Source organism: Thamnophis elegans, chromosome 2 (genome assembly GCF_009769535.1).
Source record: "Thamnophis elegans isolate rThaEle1 chromosome 2, rThaEle1.pri, whole genome shotgun sequence".
Taxonomy (NCBI): Eukaryota; Metazoa; Chordata; class Lepidosauria; order Squamata; family Colubridae; genus Thamnophis; species Thamnophis elegans.
Genome location: NC_045542.1, coordinates 174,728,029 through 174,750,305, shown reverse-complemented (window position 1 = coordinate 174,750,305; position 22,277 = coordinate 174,728,029). Strand labels below are relative to the sequence as shown.

Below are 22,277 nucleotides of genomic sequence, written 5' to 3'. Positions count from 1 at the left end.
TAAATATTATTGGGATAAATGTACATCTAGCATCTGACAAAAATTTTAAAAATGAAATAAAATATAATATTAAATTAATATGAAAACAAACACCTCGAAGTGTAGATGCGATGGAGTACTCAGTCTTTTTCTGCCATCAATTTTCTGTTTCTATCCCATACTCATGGGGTTGTTCTCGAAAAACCCCTGCAATTTACTGATGGTCCAGAATGTAAAGGCATGCATAGTGTTGTGATTTCAATGTGTTGTTCCATAGGACACTTCTATTGTGTAATCTCCACAGGATCTCAATTTCTTCCCAAGTGCAATTAAATTCACCTTCAAAACCGTACATGAGACAGAACCAGGGTATCTACAGTGCTTCCTCTCCTTGAGGATATCTGCTGACCCCACCTGAGCAGATATAATTGGCATGTAAAGGATATGTTCCCGAAAATATTCCTACTTTATGGGTCCTCAAATACCTTCTCTTTCTGGTTCAGTTCCTGCTGCATTGGAACCACTTCCCCTTGAAATTCAATAGGCCCCCATCTTCTTAAAATGCTGGAGACTTGCTACTTCTCCCAGGCATTTGGAATGAGGTAAGATCAGGTCATTGCAGGATAAGAATCAGGTGGATTACCTCAGAGAAGGCAGCTTGCAGCACCATATTTTTTTCCTTTTAATTTTATTTTAGTTTTGCTCTTGTTTTCATAGTTGTATGTACAGGGGACGTTTTGCTGAAGTGTAAATATATTCTATTTACTGAGAACTTTCCTGTCTTTCAGTATCAAATCACATCAAATGTATTTTCTTGAAATTTGAAAGACTATGAAAGAAATATTACTTTGTTTTCTCAGATACTGACAAATGCACCAAGTGCCCAGATGATCAATATCCAACGAAGAACCGAGTCCAATGTATCCCCAAAAGAATAACCTTCCTGTCCTATGAAGAACATCTGGGCATAATCCTTGTGTTCTTTGCTCTACTCTTGTTCCTAACCACAAGCTTTATTTTCATCATATTCATTAAATACCTTGAAACTCCCATTGTCAAAGCCAACAACCGGGACCTTTCATTCATCCTCCTGTCCTCCCTCCTGCTTTGCTTTTTGTCCTCCTTTCTCTTCATTGGACATCCAAGGAAAGCCACCTGTCTTCTCCGACAAACAGTGTTCAGCATCGTCTTCTCAGTAGCCGTGTCTTCTGTGTTGGCCAAAACAATCACAGTGGTGCTGGCCTTCCTGGCCTCAAAACCAGGGAACAGGGTGAGAAGATGGTTGGGGAAGAGCTTGGCCAACTCCATTATCCTTTCTTGTTCTGGTGTCCAATTTCTCATCTGTGTCCTGTGGCTGGGAGTATCACCCCCATTCCCTGACTCTGATCTGCACTCCCAGCCTGGAGAGATTATCCTTCAATGCAATGAAGGCTCTGTCACCTTGTTTTATGTTGTCCTTGGCTATATGGGCTTCCTGGCTGCCATTTGCTTCACTGTGGCTTTCCTGGCCAGAAACCTGCCTGGGGCCTTCAACGAAGCCAAGATGATCACCTTCAGCATGCTGGTCTTCTGCAGTGTCTGGATCTCTTTCCTGCCCACCTATCTGAGCACCAAAGGAAAGTCCATGGTGGCCGTGCAGGTCTTCTCCATCTTGGCCTCCAGTTCTGGACTGCTTGGCTGCATCTTCTTCCCCAAGTGCTACATTATCATCCTGAGACCAGATCTAAACACTAAGGAACATCTAATGACAAAAGCAGAGGAATGACTGTTCAGTTGTTTCTTAGGGTCATTTAATTAACCATTATTATTGGGTTTTTTGCTTCCTTTGCATTTATTTGACAAATTATGTGTCAGCGTTACAAATATCATGGAGAATTAAATCAGAGTCCAAGGCAAAACTATGCTTACGGTTCCAATTTAGAGGTTGACTTGGAAGGCGAAGGGGTGGATGGGTGCATTCACCATTGGGTCATCTTCAGCATTTTCCTCCTCCGAGGCCTCTCCCTTGGTAGGACTCTTTGTCACCTTAAGTTGGGGATCCTCTTCTAGAAGTTGTTGGGCCAGATGACACTTTTGTGTTGGCATCTGGGGCCTCCTCTTTTCTGCCGTGGCGGTTGGTGCGCACATTTGTGGCAATGGGGCTGGAGCCAAGCACTCTGATGCTTGGTGGCCAAGTTGACAGCAAAGGTGGCATTTTATTTGCCCCCATGAAGAAAGGGACCCTGTTACATCTCTAAACTTAGGAACCGCCTCATCACATTTTTCCACCATCCATTCTGTAGTTTGCCCCTTGGTAATCCCTTCTTTCATTGTTGAGAACCTTTCTGTGTAGGAAGGTTGGGCAAGAACCTTTTGGGGCACTGCAGGGGAGACTGGAACCAGTTGGGAGATCAATCCCTCAGTTGGCCACTGCCCAGTTTTCTGTCATGGGGCCATCTGCTGAGGAAGGGCAGGTACCAATTGGAATCCCTTTCATCCATGACCTGGGATTAAGACCCATCCCGAGGGTGCCTGATTCACAAGTTGCAGTTCACCCAATGATGCCTGGTTAGGGGGGGGGTGTTATGTGCCAAGGGCCCCTCTGCTGGCTTGGAGGATTTCTGGCCCAAGGGCCCCTCTGCTGGCTTGGGGGACTTTCCCATGTTGATGGTCCAGGAGGTGCCCACTGGAATCTTAACCATCATACTCTGGAAAGAAAGCCCAATTTAGTGGTTCTTCATCCACTAGCTGCAGCCCAATTCCTGGTGGCTGGCAAGTGAAAGATGCTGGCCAAATCCCTTCTTGCTTGCTGGGTTGAAAATCCCATCTTGATAGGGATTCTGTCTTCAACTCAGGTGCAGGGCATTGGTTCATTTCAAATATCCCTGTTTGGAAGGAGTCAAAATCTCCACTCCAGGGGGTTTTCCAAGCCTTGGCTGGGGGGAAGGAGGGGTAGTATGCACTAACATTTAGTTGTCCGGAATGGTCCGGGATCTCCATCGAAGCTGACTGCATGAGGGGGGCTTGAATCTCCACTCATCAGATCTTCATGCCATCCATTCTCCACATTGAGAATAAGCTCCTTCATTCCTGTTCTTTCCATCCCCCACAGGCTGGGCTTCTTGCCAGCAGCAATAAATTTTAAAAGCGAAACTGCTTTTACCTTTGAAGATTTGAAGATCTGTGTCTCATTTCAGCTTCTTATCTCAAAAGGCTTTCTCCTAAATTTGAGTTGTTCGCTGCCCTGAGTCCCCCCCGGAGAAGGGCGGCATACAAATAATAAAATTCAATTCAATTCAATTCACTGATATTTTATGCTGACCGGGTGGCTCAGGAGTAGGGAAAACAGCAACCCTCACCAGCCCCCCCCCCCCCATGAGGGAGGCGGTGCTGGTGATTTAATTTAAAGGGAGTATTGGAATAATGTCAGCATTCCAAATATCATGCAGAATTAAATCAGAGTCCAAGGCAAAACTATGCTTAAGGTTCCAATTTAATAAGACAGATATGTTGGCACATAGCTGTGGAATTCCAGTACTGGAAATGACATCAGAATTCCACGCAGTTTAAAGTTCATGATAGCAATAGCAATAGCAGTTAGACTTATATACTGCTTCATAGGGCTTTCAGCCCTTTCTAAGCGGTTTACAGAGTCAGCATATCGCCCCCAACAATCTGGGTCCTCATTTTACCCACCTCGGAAGGATGGAAGGCTGAGTCAACCCTGAGCCGGTGAGATTTGAACCGCTGAACTGCAGATAACAGTCAGCTGAAGTGGCCTGCAGTACTGCACTCTACCCACTGCACCACTTCAGCTCGGTATATGATCTTGTCCCCACACCCACAATCCATCACATGTTCCAATCTTCTTCCATGCTGGCGTCTCCACCCAGCTGCTTCCGGTCAGATATGAAAGTGTGGAGACAAAGGATGACCTTGGCTTCTAGTAAAGAATGAAAATAATACATTCCACAATCCTACTCCTTCTATTCCCCCCTCCCATCGACTATACTAAAGAAACAGCATAATGAAAAGAGAAAGTGTGGCAGGCCAAAATTCTAAAAGGAATATAAATGCAGGCCTGACATTATGTTTCTTAAAACTGAAGGAAATAAATATGTAAGGTTTGTTAGTAAAACAAAAATTCAAAATAATCATAAAATACATAAATAATAAACAAAAAAATAAATAATGTTTATGTTTTTTAAACTGTTTGTAGTCCTATTTTTCCTAAGCACACATGTCAACCAATATTTGGCTTAAGCAACTCTTCAAGAGAAGAGACATATGAGTCATCTCCTGGCCTTTATGGGGGAGAAATTACCAACCACATGATGGAGATGAAAATCTGACCAGAACAACCACAAAGCATAATTGTCACGCCCCACTCCATTCCATAATTAGGAAAGAAGACCAAGAGACTCCATGGGTTGGAAATCCAAAGTACTTTTACTAATTATAAATGGTAAGCGAGTAGTAGTGAAGCAAGATCTGAATAATATGGCGCGAAAGCAATTGATATATGGCAAAGCCCGTCCCCCCCCTTAGGATCAAAGCTCCAGTCCAATCATAAGTCCTTCAAATGTCAGGTGTGAGATAACTTCAAAAAGACAGGCCAAGATGGAATGTGAAGGCCGTTGATGCAGGCGGGAAACACGTACGCATGCGTAAACCCCAACGACTGGAACATCCTAGAACATTCCTGCAGCAGACCTCCAGCACATCAATTAAAACCCTCCCACATACACGCCCCCCCCTCCCGTTTCATGGCAGCTGAAGCAGTAGCAAAGCAGAAGCTGACATCCGGCCGTCCCCCGGAAAAAAGGCTGTCAAGCCTGAAAGAAAAAACAAACAAAACAGACAACACAGAACAAAACAGACAAACAACAAACAAACAAGAGAGGGAAAGGAGAAAAGTCAAGGCTTGTCGGGATAAGCAGCATAAAATTTCCGAAGCAAGCGGGGAGCACGAACGTGGGACTTATCAACCCATTCCGTGTGGGAGGGGGGAAAATGTTTCCAAGCCACAAGGTATTGGATGCGATTGCGGTGCCTGCGGGAATCCAGAATGTCCCGGACTTCAAAATGACGTTCCCCATCAACAAGCAACGGAGCAGGCGGAGGGTCATCTGCGGGGCGCAGGTCAGATACCCGAAGTGGCTTGATGAGGTTGATATGGAATACCGGATGGATGCGGTTAAGATGTTTGGGCAATTGCAAACGAACCGAAACAGGATTGATAACTTTCAAAATCGGGAAAGGGCCAACATACTTGGGACCCAATTTCTTAGACTTTTGAGTGGTATGCAAGAATTTCGTGGACAAATACACTAAATCACCAACGTGGTACTCATAAGGCTGAGAGCGTTTCCTATCAGCCTGCTTCTTATGAGCCTTGTGGGCTGCGTCCAAGGTGGAACGAGTGAGGGGCCAAAGGCGACTGAGACGTTCACTCCAGTCCGCCACGGAAGGAACCTGAGGCTGGGCCGTAGGCAGTTCGGGGATAGGAACAAAATCATGGCCATAAACGACCCTGAAAGGGGTGAACCCAGTGCTGGAGTGAACCGAATTGTTATAGGCCACTTCAGCGTGTGGTAACAAGTCCACCCAATCGTCCTGTTGATAATTGATGAAACAACGTAAATATTGTTCAAGGACGGAATTAGTACGTTCACAGCCGCCATTAGTCTGAGGATGGTAGGCGGAGCTAAGGCCCTGGGCGGAGCCAATACGCGTGAGGAACTCCTTCCAAAACTTGGATGTGAATTGGACTCCACGATCGGAGATAATACGGTCGGGAACGCCATGCAAGCGGTATATGTGGGAAAGGAAGAGCTTAGCCAAGGCCTTGGCGGAAGGAATCTTGTGGCACGGCACGAAGTGAACTTGCTTGGAGAACAAATCAGTAACCACCCAGATAACCGTGTGCCCCTGGCTCTCGGGAAGGTCCACAATAAAGTCCATAGAAATTTCCTTCCACGGGGCAATGGGGCGGGCGACGGACTGTAGAAGGCCATGTGGTTTCCCCGGAGGTTTTTTGGCGGTAGCGCAAACCGGGCAACTGGAGACATAAAGTTCAATGTCCTTTTTTAAAGAGGGCCACCAGAATTGTCTCTTCACGAGGTGCAAAGTTTTCACGAATCCAAAATGACCCGCCATCCTGGAGTCATGAGCGCGACGAAGGACCACAAGACGTAAGGAAGCGGGGATGTATAATTTAGCTCCAATCCACGGTAGATCGTCTCTCATGGTGCATTCGTCCCGATGGTTCAGGAACCAGTCGTCCTGCGGGAGAGCTGCTTTGAGGTTAGAAAGCAGGTCGTGAGGTACGTCCCTTTGGGCCTTGGTCTGGTGACGTGTGAGCACCGGAGCCGCCAAGAGCGGTTGGACGATACTTAGCTTGGAACAATTATACTGAGGTAACCGGGACAAAGCATCGGCCATGAAATTCTTTCCACCCGGGATATACTTTAGAGTGAAATTGAAACGGTTAAAATATTGGGCCCAACGCATCTGCTTTGGGGAGAGACGGCGAGGCGTGCGCAACGCCTCCAAATTTTTGTGGTCAGTCCACACCTCAAAAGGGTGTTTAGAGCCTTCAAGGAAGTGGCGCCAAGTAGCGAGGGCCCAACGAACTGCAAACGCCTCTTTCTCCCAGACCGCCCAGCGTCGTTCCGTGTCAGTGAGTTTACGTGAGGTGTACGCGCAAGGCTGTAAGGTACCCTGGTCATTGGCTTGTAGCAGAACAGCCCCAACTGCGACATCACTGGCATCAGCTTGGACAACGAAGGGTTGGTTGAGGTCAGGATGTTTAAGAACTGGTTCAGCGGCAAAAAGGCGTTTAAGCTTCTCGAACGCCGCCTGGCATTCCATGGTCCAGTCCAAAGGCTTACTGGGTTTAGGTTTTGGGTCGCCTTTAGTTTTGAGCAAATTAGTAATAGGGAGAGCAATGTCGGCAAAAGAGGGAATAAATTGACGGTAGAAATTAGCGAAACCCAAAAATTGTTGCAGTTGTTTACGAGTTTTGGGAGCGTCCCATTCAGTGACGGCCTTTACCTTCTCAGGGTCCATTTCAACTCCATGAGGGGAGATACGGTAGCCCAGATAGTCAATAGTAGTTTGGTGAAACTCACACTTAGACAATTTGGCATACAAGTTGGCTGCACGGAGTTTTTTCAAAACAGTGCGCACTAGATTGACGTGGTGGTCGTGAGAGCGGGTATAAATGAGGATATCGTCCAGATATACGATAACGCCCTTATAGAGATGATCGTGTAGGATCTCATTAATAAACTGCATGAATACAGCAGGAGCCCCCTGTAGGCCAAAAGGCATGACCCGGAACTGGAAACAACCAAGAGGGCAGTTAAAGGCGGTCTTCCATTCGTCCCCCTCCTTAATGCGAACCCTATAGTACGCTTCACGCAGGTCCAATTTTGTGAAGATGCGGCCCTTCCCCAGTTGCGCCAATAAGTCCTTCATCAATGGGAGTGGGTAGAGGTTTTGAGAACAAATGGCGTTAAGGTTCCTAAAGTCACAACATAAACGAAGAGACCCATCTTTCTTCTCACGAAACAGCACAGGGGCCGCCACCTTGGGTCGGGCCGGTTCAATGAAACCACGTTTCAAATTCTTGTCAATGAAAGAACGCATCTCCTCCATTTCCCTGGGTGACATGGAGTAAATGCGGGGTTTTGGGAGTTTGACCCCGGGCAAAATGTCAATGGAGCAATCAGTAGGCCTGTGGGGGGGCAGAATGTCCGAAGATTGCTCGCTGAAGACTTCCTTAAGATCCAAATATTCCTTCGGAATTTTCTCCTCTCCTGCAATCCTCTCCTGCCCCCTAGCGGCTACTTCAGGAACGTTAGTGACGTCAGGTTGGTTTGGAGAGCCCTCCCCCACTGGAGGAACTTTGGAGCGAATACGCAAGCGGCCTGTCCGCCAATTTATGTGAGGGTTCCACTTCCGGAGCCACGGGATGCCCAAAATAAGTGGTCTGTCCATGCCAGGTGCGACCACAAAAGAGATTAATTCAGTGTGGGTACCCATTTTCATTTCCAAAGGCTCAGTAAAAAAAATGGGCGGGCCCCCCCCCGCAACCGATCCGTCTATCTGGCAAAAAACAATAGGGGTTTTCAAAGTGCGCAATTTGAGGCCTAATTTCTCAACCATGGCTGGGTTGATCATGGACCGGGAACAGCCGGAATCCAGTAATGCTAGGAGGGTGGCAGGTGTCCCCTCAGGAGGAACTTTTAATTCAATAGGGAGTAGAAGGGGCCCCTTGTTTGAACTCACCCAGTGAGGTGAAGTGTCGTCATCTGAGTCATCAGAAGAAGAGGAGTTAGCATCCGCGTCATCCGTCAAAGGTTGGGGAAGAGGAGGGGGGTTGGTTTCCCCAGCGAAAGCCGTTTCCTTCTTTTTCTTTTCAGAGCCTCTGGCAGGTTTCTCCTCACGTCTGGGAGGGGGTTGGGCAGAGAGGGGTGATTTCGCCCGACAGAGGGGGGCCGTATGCCCAAGCTTCCCACAGCGAAAACATGTTAAAGGTCTGGAGGAGCCAGAAGGGGGCTCCCTCGCGTCGCCTCGGCGTCTGGAAAACGCTTGAGTAGTAGGAGGGGGGAGGGACTTGGCAGCTCTTTCTTTTCGCTTCCTTCTTTCTTCAGTGGCATAACGCAGACGAATTAAGTCAAGCTCAGCGTCAGCAGCATGTTCAAACCAAGTGATTAAACGCCTCGGCAGGTTACGATTGACACATTGTTGATAAATGTCAGCGTTTAAGCCTTCAGCAAATCTGTCCAGAAGTGCATCCTCCCCCCAGCCTCTCATGTACTGAGACAGACATTGAAATTCCTGGATGTATTGGGCGACTGGTCTATCGTCTTGGTCAAAGGTTAAAAACTTTAATTTGTTCCGCTTCTCAGTTAACGGGTCATCAAAACGTTGGCGGAAAGCCGCCATAAAACGGTTGAAATTCCCCAAGAGGGGAGAACCAGACATATGCAAAGCAGTTGACCACGTAGCCGCTTCACCGTCCAAGGATAAAAGAACCATTCTGACCCTTAAAGTGTCAGATTCAAAGTCCCGCCCATATATTTCCATGTAGTTAAAGACTTGCATAAGAAAGGAGGGAAGGGTGGCTGAAGCACCATTAAAACGCACAGGCAAGGGAGGAATTTTAGCCATTCGATGTCGTCGAGGGGGGGCCTGGGGGGGAGGTCCCCTTTGATCAGCAAAACCTCTAGCCGCAGGGGGTGAGACAGGCCGAGGGAGGGGTGGGGGAGAATCCTGGCGTGGGTGACGTTGCCAACTTCTCCAGTCTCTTTCCTCCTCCCCCCTCCTGTCCTCCAAAAATGTTTGACCCCAATAATCAGGTAACTCACTCCGCTGTGGTTTTCTCACGGGGCCCTGGTGTTGATAATTTCTCCATTCAGCTTCATCGCCTCTTTGGCTCCAATAGTCAGGGAATTCACCCGCCTGAGGTTTCCTCACGGCCCCTGGCTCCAGCGAAGTTTGTTGAGGCGGTCTCTGGGTGAGTCCAGCATTCCAGCTTGTCTCTATTTCTCTTTGCCCCACTGAAGTTGACCAACGGGGTAGGGGGGAAGGCTCAGGCTGATTGGAAATTTGTAGTTGACATAAATCTTCGTGCAGAGGTCGGTCAGACGGGCTGGGCTGGTGTAAAGAAAGGTCGGGAGGTCCCAGTTCACTGGAATCCGTCCCTCCAACGGCGCCTTCCTCTTCTCTGGTCGGAGAAGACATTATGTCCCTTCTCGGTAGACGTAAATCTCCTGGAAAGGGATATTATTCAGATCTTGCTTCTTGTCACGCCCCACTCCATTCCATAATTAGGAAAGAAGACCAAGAGACTCCATGGGTTGGAAATCCAAAGTACTTTTACTAATTATAAATGGTAAGCGAGTAGTAGTGAAGCAAGATCTGAATAATATGGCGCGAAAGCAATTGATATATGGCAAAGCCCGTCCCCCCCCTTAGGATCAAAGCTCCAGTCCAATCATAAGTCCTTCAAATGTCAGGTGTGAGATAACTTCAAAAAGACAGGCCAAGATGGAATGTGAAGGCCGTTGATGCAGGCGGGAAACACGTACGCATGCGTAAACCCCAACGACTGGAACATCCTAGAACATTCCTGCAGCAGACCTCCAGCACATCAATTAAAACCCTCCCACATACACGCCCCCCCCTCCCGTTTCATGGCAGCTGAAGCAGTAGCAAAGCAGAAGCTGACAATAATGGAGTTGCTCAAGCACTTCCCCAACCATCTTCGCACTTTATTTCCTGGTTTTGAGGACAGGAAAGCCAGCACCACCGTGATTGTTTTGCCCAACACAGAAGACACAGCTACTGAGAAGACAATGCTGAACACTGTTTGTTGCAAAAGACAGGTGGCTTTTCTAGGTCGACCAATGAAGAGAAAAGGAGACAAGAAGCAAAGGAGGAGGGAGAACAGGAGGGTGAAGGAAAGGTCCCGGTTGTTGGCTTTGACAATGGGAGTTCCAAGCTATTGAAAGAATGTGATTAGAACAAAGCTTGTGGTTAGGAACAAGAGTGAGGCAAAGGAGACCAGGATGATACTCAGATGGTCTTCATAGGACAGGAAGGTTATCCTTTTTACATCAGACTCTGTTCTTGGTTGGATATGGTTCATCTGGACAACTGGTGCATTTTTCAGTGTCTGAAAAAAACAGAAAGTAATATTTTAGTCTCTCACATTTCATGAAGTACCTTTGGTTGACAGCTTAGAAGGAGAGGTGAAAAAGCTATAGTAAATGGTAAATAGCAGCATGCATACATATGCAAAACCTTTACATGTTTGAGCATCTTAAAGCAAACTTTGGGTATCTTCCATCCCAGGAAAATCCCTCAATATATATGACTACAAAAACAATGTCCCTCTCCAAAGGAAAGACAAAAGTGAAATAACTACTGCCACAACTAAGTTCATCAATATAAACAGCCACATTTTCATCCTGCACTGACCCTGCCTTTTCCCAATACCTGGAAGCAGGAGAAGGAAGAGGAGGAGGAGGAGGAGGGAGAGGAGGAGGAGGAGGAGGAGATGAAGAAGAAGAAGAAGAAGAAGAAGAAGAAGAAGAAGAAGAAGAAGAAGAAGAAGAATCTTGTTGCTATGTAAGAGGGAGGATGTTCAATAGCGCAGGAGTTTCAACCAAAAAGGCAGGTCCCAAATAAATTATCTAAAACATGACTATTATACCTGTGGGAAAGGCAAATAACTCGAGGAAGAGGAGGTTCCACTGATGCCTTGGTCCTATGCAAACTAGGGCTTTAAAGGTGAATTAAATTTCAATTGGAAATTAAACTTGGACTCTGCAGTTCACATCACAGGGGTATAATATGAGAAAATGTAGGGAAAGCCAACATATGCATGCTATTCCATTCTTGGACCATTTGTACATTCCAGGTGATCTTTAAGAGAAACACCATGTGGAGCATCCTGAAAGCTTATGCACCACAGACCAATTCCTTGTGTTTCCAATCACTCTTGGCCATTACAGTAAAGTATCCTACTCTATTCTTTGGCCTGTAATGTGAAAATGGTTAGGGTGACCAAAATCCATTGACTTCATACCATTCCTCAATTTTTTTAAAAAAAAATCAAAGGTTCCTAAGAAACCAAATATGAGGGACATTTCCAAACTGAAAAGCAAAAGAGACATTTCCTCTGACTAAAGAATTCTTGCCCAATTCCTCATGTCCTTGTACTGCTTCCTATCTCCTCACTGAAGATCTTTTTCTTAAACTTCAAATTATGGAAGACATGTTGAAAGTAAAGAAAAACAACAAAATAGTCAACATATATGTGGTTTTAATATTATTGACATTGATCAAAATGATCACCATGAATCTCGTACTCTTTCCACCAGTATCACCCACTTTCCTGCATGGAGATGGTCCCCTCTGGACAAGGAACGCAGTCGTAGCAGCAAACTTGTTCTTCTTCCCAAGTTTGTTTGACAAATCCAGGAAGACAATTTTCCACACATTTGGACTCTGTCAAAGACTATGCAGAATAACAAGGAATGACAAAGGAAACGTATTAAGACCATGGAATCATCCATGGAAGATGGAAGACAGCATAAACATTAGCCAAGTAATTTCTGGTCTTCACTTAGGTAAATATGAAATTGCTAACCGGTCCCAGATTGTAAGAAATACAATCCGTTACAGAATCTTAATTTAGTTCCTCACTTTTGCTTCTGGTAGTCCACATTGCAATAATGGACTTTTCTACTTGATAAAGTGTAGGGGGCTGAAGTTGAGAAAATTGTCATTAAGTGACAACCAGTGGGTTCCTCTTCATAACTGTATTATTAACCTGCATTCCTACATTCTCCATACAGTATGTATATGTTCTGACCCAGTTTTGCAAGTAGTGATAAGACATTTATTCCTCCCCCAGCCCTGAATTAGGTGCTAAAACTAAAGTCTCAGGAAATTTATCCCTACTGCTACGTTGGTTCCAAATCAGTTACTTTGACTGCAGAGTTTAAAAAGTAGAGAGAAGGCAGGAAGCAAGCAAAGAAAACATTGTCTGTGTGGTCAGTGTGGCTCAACTGCCTCTCTGCATGTGAGAAGGGTCCCTCCCTCAGAAGAGAGCTTTCTGATCACACTCCCAGGCTGCCTTGGCTGAATTGGGTTGTGGGCTCCACCTGCCTTCCTCTCTTGCAGAGACCCCTCCCTGCCCTTCCCTGGAAGGGACATAAACCTCCTGCATTCCCCACCTCACTCCCCCTCACTCATGGCTCTCCAGGACCCTTCATTGCCCCCCTCCCCCAGTTGCTATTAGGGCTCCTCCTTCAAAGAAACATTTTCCAAACATGCCTGAGCCAGATCAGATGTGGGATCCACCTGCCTCTTTTCCAGCACACCTTCCCTGTCCTGGACAGGAAGGGACATCAACCTCCTGCAGCCCTGTGTGTCCTTCCAGGACTCCTGCTTCCTCCTCACCCTTTCCACAGCCTTCATGAGGACTTGAAACCATTCTCCTGGTCAAGATTGGAGCTTTCCTGCTGCTGCTTCTTCACAGTGCAACCAGATAAAAATTTCACCCAATTTCAGCAATTTGGAGTCTGCTTGGCTGGTTTTGCAGCACTGAAGACAGACTCATGAAGGCCCATACCCTCAGCCGGCTGGGTGTGAAAGATATCAGAAAGATCATAGGTGACAAGGCTTTTGAGAAGTGGTTTGCCATTGACTCTTTTCTAGGGCTCTGACAGATTGGTTGGTCCAGGTTCACCCAGCTGACTTTCTGCCCAAGGCAGGACTAGAACCCATGGTCTCCTGGTTATTATCCTCATGCCTTGACCATAGACTGGCTCTGGTCATAGCTATGCATCTCACTTAACCTGGTCACTTCATCAATAGCTGCGTTCACACTTGCAACTTTTAAGCATTGTTTATTTTTGGAGGTTGAACCTGTCAGCTGATGGGTCAGTTAATCATGCGTATTAATTCACCAAGTGGCTGAAGAATCGTTTTTAAGACTAATAAACTGGAGACACTTTTCTTCCTGTAAGGGCCACATTCACACAGCATGAATGCTTGGCCAGGCTGGAGTTTATCAATACCATAACATGGGGACTCTGAATTATATCTTGGAAGCACTTGGAGGTCATCTGGGCTGGAATTTCAAACAAAGACTCAGAGATAGGAATGTCACAACAGTCACACCATGTGCATCTATAAAACCTGAGGATCTGTCCCCAGGTCCCCCAAAACCAAATTCTGGGTGGTGGCGGCAATAAATCAGGTTACACCATCCCCCACACTGTGGGCACTGCCACCATCTCAGCTGCAGACCTCACAGCACAGCATTTAGCTCTCATGAAAAAATTGATATTTCCAGAACAGGTGACAAATGAAATTTCATTCAGTTACAAGGAATTCTAAAATCACCTCCAATTTGGGATTAATATTTGAAGATCTCATTGAAAAGAAAATCTTAAATATGCCCTACTCTTAACATTAGGCTTGGGTTCAAGGATACTGATGGCTTCCATGGCATTAGAGTACAGTCTCTGGAGGCAAAGGACCACATTGAAGGACAGCAGAAGTCACTTTTCTGGCTGTTGATATTTCTTGCTTCAGCACCACTTTCTGGACATGTCCTAACAGGAAGGTCTAAGGCCACTACAGAAGAGTGACCCAAAGGGAGTATTTATAAATTTTAACAAACATGCTTTTCTCCAGCTACCCTTCCTTACAACGAAGAAGCTCAGGGTCCCAAGAGGAGAGTTTCCTTCTCACTGTTATTACCATTCTGGTCTTGAGAGCTCTTCTCCTACTTCTCCAGTGGCTGCTTTTGATGTAAACATCTGACAGAAGCAACATGGAAAGGATCTTGCATCAGAAAAGGGTAAATAGCACAAGTTATGCTCTTTGTGGCACAAGTCATGGAATAGGCAGGACCTGTCCTCTTGAATATACTTTCTCTCTCTTTGCCAGGTGGATATTTTTTCATCTCCGTTTGAATCAGGAAAATCCTTGGATATTCCATCATGTGAGAAGGCTTCCAATGCTTCCAATTCTTCTTTAGAAACGGGAAGGAGATTGATTTAGCCCATTGAATGATGAACCTCCTGCTTCTACTTCTGATGCTGCAGGTGTCTCAACCAGTCTCTAAGAAACTTACAATCAAGTGCCCACTGAATTTGGACCATCAGGATGAAGAAAAGCCATGGAGTTATTATAGACCAGGAGATCTTCTCATTGGTGTAGTCATCTCTCCATCAATAACAGAACACACAACATTACCTTTCAATGTGGCTCCTTCTAGGCAGATTCAGTTGTAAGTCATTCACTGTGATGGAGTGTCATTCCCTCCATTTGCAGTTCTAACTCTCTTTTTTCTTCTTCTTATTTTACTTACTCCTATATTACAGGACATGGCTAATTTCTTGAATCCTTGTGATTTCCACAGCCTCTATACTTTGTCTGGGAGAGGTTCAAATCCTGACATAAGGAAAATAAAACCTGAAAGAAGTCCATATTTTATACTTTTCTCTGTTCAATCCTCTATTTATGAACTGAACTACGTTTTGTTGAAAGTCGTGATTGTTGTATTTCCCCTGTCCAGTTTGTATATTTTTATAACTGCTTATTGATATTCAATGCCTCATTTTCATAGGAATAGCGGATGAGTTGTTTTTAGAACAGCTTTTCTGGGTTACTTATCAAAATCCTTTTCCATTTAGGATTGTCCTATTTTAATGACTGAATTATTCTGCAACCTGTTTACGGGGCTCATGGAAATTAGTACCGCTACAAATAATGGTGTATTTCTGATTTTAATCCTTTTGGAGGACTATGTCCATTCTATCTTCTCCACACTCACAAACATCAAAGGATGATGATTGACTATCATTAGCCTCTGGTTTTGGGTTAATATTGGCTTAAATCTCAGTTAGCTTGTGGAGAAAGATGGATTAGAGCATTTTGTTGTTGCTGCTGCTGCTAATTCTAACATGAGTATGTTTTTACACTAGTTTACCTCATCGGAAAAAATATATACTACGTGTCATTTTCAATATTGAAGTTTTAAATAAAAATCACAAGGCCTCGCACAATCTCACACTTGGCTGCAACATCCAGGACAGCTATGATAACACCCTCGGCACTTCAGATGCCTTGCTGGACATGCTCTCTACTGGAGAAGCCAATGTTCCCAACTACAGCTGTGGAAAGCAGGACAACCTTTTGGCACTTTTTGATAGAGCTCACAGAGACGTCTCCATCCAGATGTCAACTCTAGGAGGAACCTACAAAGTCCCACAGGTTAGTGGTTGTGTTCCCCTATCTGGCAAAGTGAATGGGTGTTTGATGATAGCTTCATTCTTATCTTCATCATAGAATTCAAGAGCTGTTTTTCACTACGTCCATTGTAGATTTCATGGCTGGGGATTCATATAACAGTGTGGGCAGAGGATCAAAAGATAAATATCTACCCATGATCACATCCTCTTTGCTTTGAGGGTTTCTGCTGCAGACCTGTGATGGTGAGGAGAGACTAAGTGTCAAATCACATTAGAAAAAAGACTACAAATATATTATTCAACATGTTAACTATTGTTATCCTAAAATGCTCATGATCAAATTCATTATAAAAGGTTTGAAGAACAATATTGCAATACAATACAATAGCAGAGTTGGAAGGGACCTTGGAGGTCTTCTAGTCCAACCCCTGCCTAGGCAGGAAAACCTATACCATTTCAGGCAAACGGCTATCCAACATCTTCTTCCAGTGTTGGGGCATTCACAACTTCTGGAGCCAAGCTGTTCCACTGATTAATTGTTTTAATTGTCAGGAAATTTCTCCTCAGTTCTAAGTTGCTTCTCTCCTTGATTAGTTTCCACCCATTGCTTCTTGTTCTACCCTCAGGTGCCTGGGAGAATAGTGTGACTCCCTCTTTTTTGTAGCAACCCCTGAGATATTGGAACACCACTATCACTACCACTAGTCCTTCTTTCTATTAAACTAGACACACCCAGTTTCTGCAACCGTTCTTCATATGTTTTACTCTCCAGTCCCCTAATCATCTTTGTTGCTCTTCTCTGCACTCTTTCTAGAGCCTCCACATTTTTCTACATCATGGTGACCAAAACTGAATGTAATATTCCAAGTGTGGCCTTACCAAGACATTATTTAAATGGTTGTCCACTAGGACTCCAAGTTCCCTTTCACAGTTACTACTATTGAGGAAGGTACCACCTATACTGTACCTGTGCATTTTGTTTTTGTTGCCTAAATGTAGAACCTTACTCTTTCTGCCATTGAATTTCATTTTATTAGATAGTGCCCAATGTTCAAGTTTGTCAAGATCCTTCTGTATCTTAAGCCTGTCTTCTGGAGTGTTGGCTAATCCTGCCAGCTTGGTGTCATCTGCAAATTTGATGAGTTCCCAATTTATTCCCTCATCCCAATCATTGATGAAGATGTTGAAGAGTACTGGGCCCAAAACAGAGCCTTGGGGTCCCCCACTCCATACCTCCCTCCATGTAGATGCAGTTCCATTGAGGACTACACGTTGAGTGCGGTTGGTCAGCTAGTTACAAATCTATCTGGTGGTGATGCTGTCTAACCCACATTCCTCTACTTTATCTAGTAGTAGGTTATGGTCTATCTTATCAAATGCCTTACTGAAGTCAAGTAAACTATATCGACGGCATTCCTCTGATCCACTAATTTTGTCACATTATCAAAGAATGGAATAAGATTAGTCTGGCATGATCTGTTTTTGACAAACCCATGTTGGCTTTTGGCTATTACTTTGTTTACTTCTAGGTGTTCACTAATTCGTTGCTTGATTATCTTTTCCAGAATCTTCCCTGGTATTGAAGTCAGGCTGATAGGTCTATAGTTTCCTGGGTCTACTTTTTTCTCTCTTTCTTTAAGATGGGAGCCACACCACCTCTTTTTCAGTCCTCTGGTAGTTCCCCGGTGCTCCAGGATCTCTGAAAGATAAAGTTCAGTGGTTCTGAGATCTTGTCTGCCAGTTCCTTCAGAACCCTGGGATGTAATCGATCTGGTCCTGGTGATTTGAACTCATCTAGGGTAGACAGGTGCTCACTTACCATTTTATTCCCTATTTCAACTTGTGTTCCTAATCTGATTTTTGTGGTACTGTTTTTGATAGGATGATAGGATATATATATATATATATATATATATATATATATATATATATATATATATATATATATATATATATATATATATATATATATATATATATATATATATTTAAAGTCACAACCCCTGGTATGCCCAAATATGGGAGGAAGGTCACACTTCCACTCTCTGTCTTCGGCTCGTCACAAGAGACCATCCAGACAGAAACCCAATATTTTTTACTGTTGCCTTTTTGTTACATTTGTTATATTTATGCTGATAAATAAATAAAGGGAGACTACTATAGATCTATTTCAAGCTATTTAGCTCTCATCAGCTAGCCACACCCTTGTTGGGAATCGAACCTGTGCTCTATTGCCTCTCAGGCAGATGTGTTAACCATTGAGCTACAGGGCTCGACTCCTTATCAGCCAGCCAGGGTGAGAGGTATATATTTAAAGTCACAACCCCTGGTATGCCCAAATATGGGAGGAAGGTCACACTTCCACTCTCTGTTTTCGGCTCGTCACAAGAGACCATCCAGACAGAAACCCAATATTTTTTACTGTTGCCTTTTTGTTACATTTGTTATATTTATGCTGATAAATAAATAAAGGGAGACTACTATAGATCTATTTCAAGCTATTTAGCTCTCATCAGCTAGCCACACCCTTGTTGGGAATCGAACCTGTGCTCTATTGCCTCTCAGGCAGATGTGTTAACCATTGAGCTACAGGGCTCGACTCCTTATCAGCCAGCCAGGGTGAGAGGTATATATTTAAAGTCACAACCCCTGGTATGCCCAAATATGGGAGGAAGGTCACACTTCCACTCTCTGTTTTCGGCTCGTCACAAGAGACCATCCAGACAGAAACCCAATATTTTTTACTGTTGCCTTTTTGTTACATTTGTTATATTTATGCTGATAAATAAATAAAGGGAGACTAGTATAGATCTATTTCAAGCTATTTAGCTTTCATCAGCTAGCCACACCCTTGTTGGGAATCGAACCTGTGCTCTATTGCCTCTTAGGCAGATGTGTTAACCATTGAGCTACAGGGCTCGACTCCTCATCAGCCAGCCAGGGTGAGAGGTATATATTTAAAGTCACAACCCCTGTTATGCCCAAATATGGGAGGAAGGTCACACTTCCACTCTCTGTCTTCGGCTCGTCACAAGAGACCATCCAGACAGAAACCCAATATTTTTTTTTACTGTTGCCTTTTTGTTACATTTGTTATATTTATACTGATAAATAAATAAAGGGAGACTAGTATAGATCTATTTCAAGCTATTTAGCTTTCATCAGCTAGCCATACCACAATCTGCTCTGCGAGTAGAGGGTTGTACTAGAAGCCCTCAAAGACCCCTTCTATTCCAATTATGTTCTTCACTCATTTGCTTGGGAGTATGTTTCACACAAACTTCCCCAATTTATCCCGTGAATAGGTTACACGTGAATAGGTTACACAGTGTTCCTGACCACATTAGTTTGGATATGGGGTTACAATTCACCTCCCACTTCTGGCAGGAATTCCACCTAACTAACGGGGCCTGTAAATGCCCTAATTTAGTTCTGGAACAGTGCATTAGATCAGAGGTGGGTTGCTACTAGTTCACACCAGCTCAGGCGAACCGGTAGTGGATATTGAGACTGGGTCACTGAACTGGTAGGGACGGAAGGCTGGCTCTGCCCCCAAACTGGTCCCCCCGTCCTGCTGCCATTGCCGGCTTGTTTTTAAATCATTTTTTTAATGTTCTGCGCATTCACAGAGCAATTTACTCTCAAATGAGCACGCCTGCACAGCGAACCGACAGAAACGCCGGCACCAACCCACCCCTGCCTTAGATGCTACATAAAGTACCAGCAGTTTACGACAATTGGGCCGACCTGCTGCCATTTGCAGAGGTCACTTGCAATAACTCAATCCATAGTAGCACTGCTAATATGACATTTGAGTTTCATATACTGTTAAGAACACTTAAGAATTATATAATTATTGATCAGTCAAAACCAAAAGTTAAGGTCTTTGGAAAATGACATATTGCCATATAGGGCTATTCAATGATGAACCAATAAAGAAAGTTCACATCTTTCCTTACCTGGGGTATTTTTCTGTGTGACTGGATTTTGGCTCCCTGAACATTAAAAGGGCTCATTTAGACCAAAGGCAGAAGTGAATGCACTGTTAAAAGAATTTTAAAAAATCACAGCTATGCAGCTTTCTTAGCCTGAAATATTAACGTACCAAAGGCCAAGATTACCATTATTGCATACCATCATATTCAGAGCTGAACTTTGGGATTTAATTTATACAATTACTAAAACTGAGAAGTATCTTGAGGATGGATAAAAGGACTTCAGCTGCAGCCCTGAAAGCTGAATTGAGAATTTATACAATTTATAAAATTACGGCATGCATTTGTTATACAAAATTTATGCCAGTCCCAAAAGTCTGTTAGAACAAACCAATTTCATTAAAAAAATTTAATGAAGGGTACAACTGACAAATTATATTAAGAAATGTGGTCTCTTTGGCTTTTTACAAATGAAGACATTTTTTAAATGCTGAACAATCTAAGATTTTCAAAACAGAGAAAGATATAGCAATCCTCAGTAAGGTTTGCACATTGAAATCCATTAAATGCTACAAATATACCTTCCAAATTGACAGGTATTGAGTTGAATCTTCCAAGTCCTTTACAACGAATATACTTGTATTTATGGAGCTCCAGAGATAGAAGATGTAATACATCTATTATTTGGAATGCCAATTATATAAGAGGGAGAACAATATCTTGGACTGTAATTATATGAAAATAATATATTTCCTGTGTGATCAGAATTCAATAAATTCTGGGGGAGATACATCTTATTTTTACTCTTCATGCTTATGTTATTGTAACTTATTTTTCTAAATTCTGTTTTTACATATATACTTGTTGCTGTTCTGTGTTGGATTCATTATAAATGCTAAAAATTGGACTTGATAGTATCCCAAATATAACACAGCACTCTTCACTGCTTTTTTCAGGTCAGTGATAAAATTGCTTCAGAGGGTCTGAGTGATAAAAGTCAATTCCCTTTTTTCCATCCGATGCTCCCCAAAGAAGGATTTCAATACCCAGCAATTCTCCAACTGCTCCTCTATTTTGAATGGAACTTGATTGGTCTCTTTGCTCCAGACACAGAGAAGGGAGAACATTTCATGAGAACTTTTATCCCTATGCTTCTCAAGTATACAATTTGTGTGGTTATATCACAAAAATTCTCAGCAAATGGATATACTGCAACCCTCAGGGATGCCCTCTCTAAGTGGAGGCAAGTCAATGTCTTTGTTCACTTCATAGAATTTGAATCCTTTTCTGACAGAATTCTGTCTTTCCATTCAATATTTGAAAGTTTGCCAGAACCCATTGAAGGGAAAGTCTGGATCATGACAGTGGTTGGAGTATATTACATGGAAAAGGACAGGCTTAACAAGTACGTCCATAGCATCTGGAGTTTTCCTCTTCAATGGAAAAAGCATGGGGGAAATGATGATGCCTATGAAAACTATTTGTTTGTGGAACATGAATTTCAAGCTGAATATTTTCACTGTTCTGTTTCAAAACACGTCTTTTCTGTCAAAGGCCGGAGAAGATGCACCCAGAAAGAATCAGTGGAGACCAAAGAGAACAAGAATGAGATGTGGATCACAAATGGTCGTGTTACTTATAGTATCATTAAGATTCTGGCCCATGCCTTAAATGATGTTTCCAATTTCAAGAAGAGAAACAAGAAGGAAGAGGAGAGGTTGAGGACTCCAAGGCTTCAGCCGTGGAAGGTATGGGGTCCCAACAATGATCCATCATACTAAATTCCTTTTCAAGGTCTTTGAGGTTCTCTGAGATTGTTTGTTTAAGATCTGAAGCTTCTGTACAACAACTTGTATTTATTGGAAAAGTGCTGCATCCTCCCTTCTACAACTGAGACATCTTGTATATTTGAAAATATGTCCCCAGATTCCTTCTGATTTTAAGCTCCTGTAAACCAACATGACTCTTCTCCTTGTTCTCTTTTCCCAAGGCTAAAGGCAGCTGCTCTGAATGATTACAGGAATTGGGTATGACTAGTTTAGAGAAAAGAAATATTCTAGTATTTGAGGGGCCACTACAAAGAAGTGGGTCTCAACCTACTTTCCAAAGCACCAGAAGGCAAGACAAGAAACAATGGATGGAAACTAATCAAGGAGAGAAGCAACCTGAAATTAAAGAGAAACTTCCTAACAGTGAGAACAATCAACCAGTTGAACAACTTGCCTTCAGACATTGTGGGGGCTTCATCTTGGAGGTTTTTAAGAAAAGACTGGACATCCGCCTATCTCAAATGGGTATATGGTCTCCTGCTTGAGCAGGGGTTGGATTAGAAGACCTCCAAGGTCCCTTTCAGTGGAATTCTGAATAATTGAAGGGTCAGGTAGATGGGGAAGGCAATCGGAAGCTGTGTAGCAGCCAGAGAAAGAAACTCTGAAAAGATCCTCCTTAACTTTTTAGACTATCAAAAGATAAAAGTTTTTTATTGTACTTTCACACTTGCCAGATTCTGTTAATGTAGTCTTAAAATAAAGTAGAATTAGTTCATTTGGTCATTTTTCTTCTCTGTTCTATTTGAATGAAGATTAGCCTTGTAACTTTC

At 43.6% G+C, this 22,277-nt stretch overlaps 1 protein-coding gene across 1 annotated transcript; it reads left to right on the top strand.

Moving 5' to 3' along the window:
- Nucleotides 1-1,030: 1,030 nt before the first annotated feature.
- Nucleotides 1,031-13,205, top strand: LOC116502620 (vomeronasal type-2 receptor 26-like; the record flags this gene model as incomplete). The annotated part of the gene is made up of 2 exons (XM_032208491.1): nucleotides 1,031-1,599; nucleotides 13,082-13,205. Coding segments are annotated over 2 exons (693 nt in total), but the record flags the coding sequence as incomplete, so codon positions are not given.
- Nucleotides 13,206-22,277: the final 9,072 nt, after the last annotated feature.